At 49.8% G+C, this 4,736-nt stretch overlaps 1 protein-coding gene across 2 annotated transcripts in view; it reads left to right on the top strand.

The window, feature by feature from the left end:
- Nucleotides 1–661: 661 nt before the first annotated feature.
- Nucleotides 662–4,736, top strand: part of CUNH2orf50 (chromosome unknown C2orf50 homolog) — an 11,960-nt gene continuing 7,885 nt past the window's right edge. For both annotated transcript variants that reach the window (XM_023728253.1, XM_004373057.2), the window contains exon 1: nucleotides 662–912. In XM_023728253.1, coding sequence (XP_023584021.1) covers nucleotides 662–912 — 251 coding nt within the window. The remainder of the gene's footprint in view (nucleotides 913–4,736) is intronic.

The following is a 4,736-nucleotide window of genomic DNA, read 5'->3' as shown; positions in this document are numbered from 1 at the left end:
TCTGCTCTATAATTCACAAAGCACCCTCACATCCGTCATCTCCTCTGAGCCTCCCAGCACCCACCAGAGGAAACTGAGTCCTCCAGAGGGGCGGGGGCTGTCCAAGGATGGATGGTGATGATGAGCATGTCCCTCGGCCAGCTGGGGACTTTTCTTACTGCCAGGAGTCAGGATTTTGGCTCCTTACCTCCCCACCCCACCCCCAATACTGTGTGGTGGCCTCCCTCTGGGGTGTTGGAAGAGGGGCCAAGGGCTACTGAGTTGGCATGGCACAGACCCAGAAACTTCTACACCCTCACCCCTGGGCTCAGACGAGCTGCACACACACCAGGCCCTCAAGGGACCCGCCCATCCTGGGGACACTGGGAGCTGCCTGTTCCCAGGGTGACAGTCAACATGGGCAGGACTTCAAAGCACAGCTGGGCTCAAAAGCTCTGCAGGGCTTGGAGGGCCCAGCCGGTTGGCCACTCTTAGCTGGGGGCCCAGCGGGGGCAGCGAGGAGGATCCTTGCACCAGCTCTGGTGGCTGAGGAGAGGGTTGGGGGGAGGAGGAGCCGCACTCACACACCCATCCACACAGGGGCAGGCAGGCAAGCGCGTGCACGCGGGCGCACGCGCACACACACACACACACACACACACACACACACACTCACGCACCCATGGGGAGTCGCCCCATCTCTGGGCTCCAGAGAACCACATCGGCGGGATACCGATTGCCCCCAACCAAGCTTCGGGCCCCAGTCTCCCCAGCTGCTCGGAGTGGCGCTGCGACGCGCAGGGGTCCTGCTGGCGGCCGCCAGGAGTTCCAGGCCCCGAAGGCGGAGCGGGGGGCCCTGGGAGCGGAAGGCGTGCAGCAGGACCAGCTGTGGAGGGAGCTGCTGGAAGCCGAGCGGCGGAGCCAGCAGCGCTGGTGAGTCCCTGCCCTCCGGTGCCGTCCCGTCCCGTCCCTTCCTCTCCGCAGGGCTCAGGGCAAAACCTGCTCGGTCCCTGTCCTCCCTTCTCCCAGACTAGTGGGGAAGACGGACTTGGAAACCAGAGTTTACAGTGGGGGGCGCTGAGGCCAGACCCAGACCCCTGCCCTGATTTAGGGTCTGGGAAGCTTCTGAGGAAAGAGAGAGCCAAGGATGGGACGGAGTAAGCGAGGTGGGTGAGAGAGGGCCCAGCCTGAGACAAGAACTAGGACAGGGTTGCAGACCTGAGCGTTGAGAGGAGGTGGGAAGAGGCAGGCAGTGCAGCCTGCCAGCCAGGCAGGAGGACTTTGTTGTAAGTTCGAGAGGAAGCTGGTGGAGGGTTTTTAACTGAGAGGAGGGAAGGGAGGGGATGCCATACCCCCTATAGAACAATCCCTACGCTGAAGTGTGAGATAGACAGGAGGGAGAGGCCTGTGAGGAAGCAGGTGAAGTAGTCTGGGTGAGAGAGAGTGCCAGTGTGACTTAGGGAAAGGACACTCCTTCATGCATTCATTCAATGAAAAAAATATGTACCTGAGCCTCTCTGTAAAGCTCCAGTGGGGGACAAAACAGAGCCTCCAATCTCAGGATGGGGCTGACGAAAAAGCCAGCAAAGAAGCAAAATAGGTTTTATTTTGTGATTGTTATGAAGGAAACAAATGGGGGAGAATGGGCACCTTCTTTATGTAGAATGCTCAGAAAGTCTTCTCTGAGGAGGTGACATTTAAGCCGAAACCTGAAACAAGTAAGAAGGGACCAAGAAAGAACTTGGCACATTAAACATAGAATGTCCATGTGGCTGACACACAGTCAGTGATGGGAAGAGGGCCATGCAATGAGGTGGAGAAGCAGGAGAAGCTTCTTACACACCTGGAAAAACTGGATTTTCTTTTTTCAAATGTAGTGGGATGCTGTGGTGAGTTGAATAGTGTCCCCCCAAAATTCATGTCCACCGAGAACTTCAGAATGTAACCTTATTTGGAGATAGGGTCTTTGAAGATGTAAGTAGCTAAGGATCTTAAGATGAAATCATCCTGGACTTAGGGTGGGCCCTAAATCCTATGACTGGTGTCCTTTCAAAGAAGAGTACCCAGAGACACAGGGAAGACCGCCATGTGAAGACAGAGGAGACTGGAGTTATACTACCACAAGCTGAGGAACATCCAGGGCTTCCAGAAGATAGGAGGAGGCAAGGAAGGATCTTCTCTAGAGCTTTTGGATGGAGCGGGGAGCCCTGGTGGTGCAGTGGTTAAGAGCTGGGCTGCTAACGAATAGGTCAGCAGTTCAAATCCACTAACCATTCCTTGGAAACGCTATGGGGCAGTTCTACTCTGTCCTATTGGGGCGCTATGAGTTGGAAACGACTCAAGAGCAACGAGTTTTTTATGGCCCTGACACGCCTTGGTTTCAGACCTCTTGTGTTAAGCCATCAAGTTTGTGGTAATTTGTTACGGCAGCCATGGGGAACTAATACTGATGTCATCAAGGGTTTTAAGCAGAGCATGACATGATCTAGTTATATTTTTAAATGACCATCTGGCCCTTGTGTTTAGAATGAATTGGAATGTTAGGGGAGAGGGAGAAGCAGAGACTTTTTAGATGCTGTGGCAATGGCCTAGGTGAGTGGCCTGGACTCAGGTGGTGGAAGTGGAGACAAAGATATGTGGAAGTATTTAAGATATATTTTGATGGTAGAATTAAGAGAATTGCTGATGGATTGGAGTGTGTGTGTGTGTGTGTGTGTGTGTGTGTGTGTGTGTGTGTGTGTGTGTGTGTGTGTGTGTGTGTTGGGGGCAGAAGGCATTTACCATGACAGCGTCTGGTGTCAATGAACGGAATCGAGATATTTATGAGAGAGAAGTAGGAGGTTGTGAAACTTAGTAGACGGCTGACTAGATGTGTGAGGGAAGGTCAGAAAGGAGTTAAGGATGTCAGAGATTTGCAGCTTGGATAATTGTGGAGAAGAGATATAGGATAAAGATGCTGAGTTTTGCTTACGTTTAAAATACCCAAGGCACATCCAAATGGAGTTTCCCAGGAGGCAGGTGGATTTATGAGTCAAGAGCTACACACTGAAAAATCCACAAAACAGGAAGTAGATTAACGGTTTTCAGAGGCTGGGGAAGAGGGGAATGGCTAGTGAGTCTGGGGTTTTTTGAGGGGTGAGAAAAGTATTCTGGAATTTGATAGTACTGGTGGTTTATGAGGATAATAATCAGCATAAATCCAAATCCCCACTTTTTCATTTTGCTGACCCAGCCACCATTGTGGCACTTCTTTCTCTGACCCTGGCCATCCAGAGCTAGGTCAGATTTCACAAATAAAAGGACTCTGTCCTTCACACTGCTAAACAGGCAGTTTCCAGCAGCAAGTTTGGGAGTCCCCCCTGGGCTTCCTAACTTCTGACTTGCTGGCTCCTACAACTCCTTCGGGTAACGCACTAGAATGATTCACAGAACTCATAGAAAGTGCTATACTGTACTTACAGTTTTATTGTAAAGATCAAAATCAAAATCAGTATAAAGAAAAGACATATAGGGTGGGGTCTCGGAGGGTTGCCAACATGAAGCTTCCTTGTCCCGAAGAGACCTGCTACCTTCTCACGTGCATGGATGCCTTGCACCAACCAGGAAACCCATGGAACGTCAGTGTCCAGAGATTTTACTGGGGGGTCTCATTATGTAATACAACCTCCAGTCCCCCTCCCCTGAGGTCTGCTGACCATGAGGTGATCTTTCTGGCCTGGCCAGCCCCTACTCCAGAGTCACTTCATCACCACATCTAACCTGTTAGCTAGGTGTAGTCTGGAGTCTTTATCGAAGACACTTAGATTCCAAGGGTTGTCTCTCAGGTACCAAGGACAAAGGTCAAATTATGTATATCTCACATGGGTGCACAACCTTGTGAATATACTAAAAACCACTAAATTGTACACTTTAGAAGGGTGAATTTCACGGTATGTGAATCATATCTCAATTTAAAAAAAAAAAAGAGTTGGGCATTGACACCAGAGACATGAATGAGCTTTCCCTGGAAGAGCATGATGGCCAAGAAGACATGAGGACTTAGGACAGAGTGGCACTGTTTAATAGATGAGCTGAGGAAGAGAAGGCCAGCCAGCCAGGACACTGAGAAGAAAACCAGGAGAGTAGGGAGTCACGAAAGCCAAGAAAAAAGACTTTTTGAAGGACAAGTAACCCCTTAAAGGACTATCTACAGCAGCACTGCCCAATAGAAATATAACACAAACCACCTATGTAATTTTAAACTTCCTAATTGTTGTTAGGTGTCACTGAGTCAGTTCCAACTCATAGTGACCCTATGTACAACAGAATGAAACACTGCCCTGTCCTGTACCATCCTCACAATCCTTGTTATGCTTGATCCCATTGTTGCAGCCCCTGTCAATCCATCTCGTTGAAGGTCTTTCTCTTTTTCACTGACCCTCTACTTTACCAAGCATGATGTCCTTCTCCAGAAGCTGATCCCAGCTGATAACATGTCTAAAGTACATGAGGCAAAGTCTCACCATCCTCGCTTCTAAGGAGAATTCTGGTTGTACTTCTTCCAAGACAGATTTGTTTGTTCTTTTGGCAGTCCATGGCATAGTCAATAATTCTTCACCAACACCACAACTCAAAGGCATCAATTCTTCTTCCTTATTCATAGGCCAGCTTTCCCATGCATATGAGGCGATTGAAAACACCATGGCTTGGGTCAGGTGCACATTAGTCTTCAAGGTGACATCTTTGCTTTGTAACACTTTAAAGAGGTCTTTTGCAGC

The sequence above is a fragment of the Trichechus manatus genome, unplaced genomic scaffold (genome assembly GCF_000243295.1).
Source record: "Trichechus manatus latirostris isolate Lorelei unplaced genomic scaffold, TriManLat1.0 scaffold00023, whole genome shotgun sequence".
Taxonomy (NCBI): domain Eukaryota; kingdom Metazoa; phylum Chordata; class Mammalia; order Sirenia; family Trichechidae; genus Trichechus; species Trichechus manatus.
The sequence above is the reverse complement of the archived record's forward strand: the minus strand, read 5'-3'. Positions and strand labels throughout refer to the sequence as shown.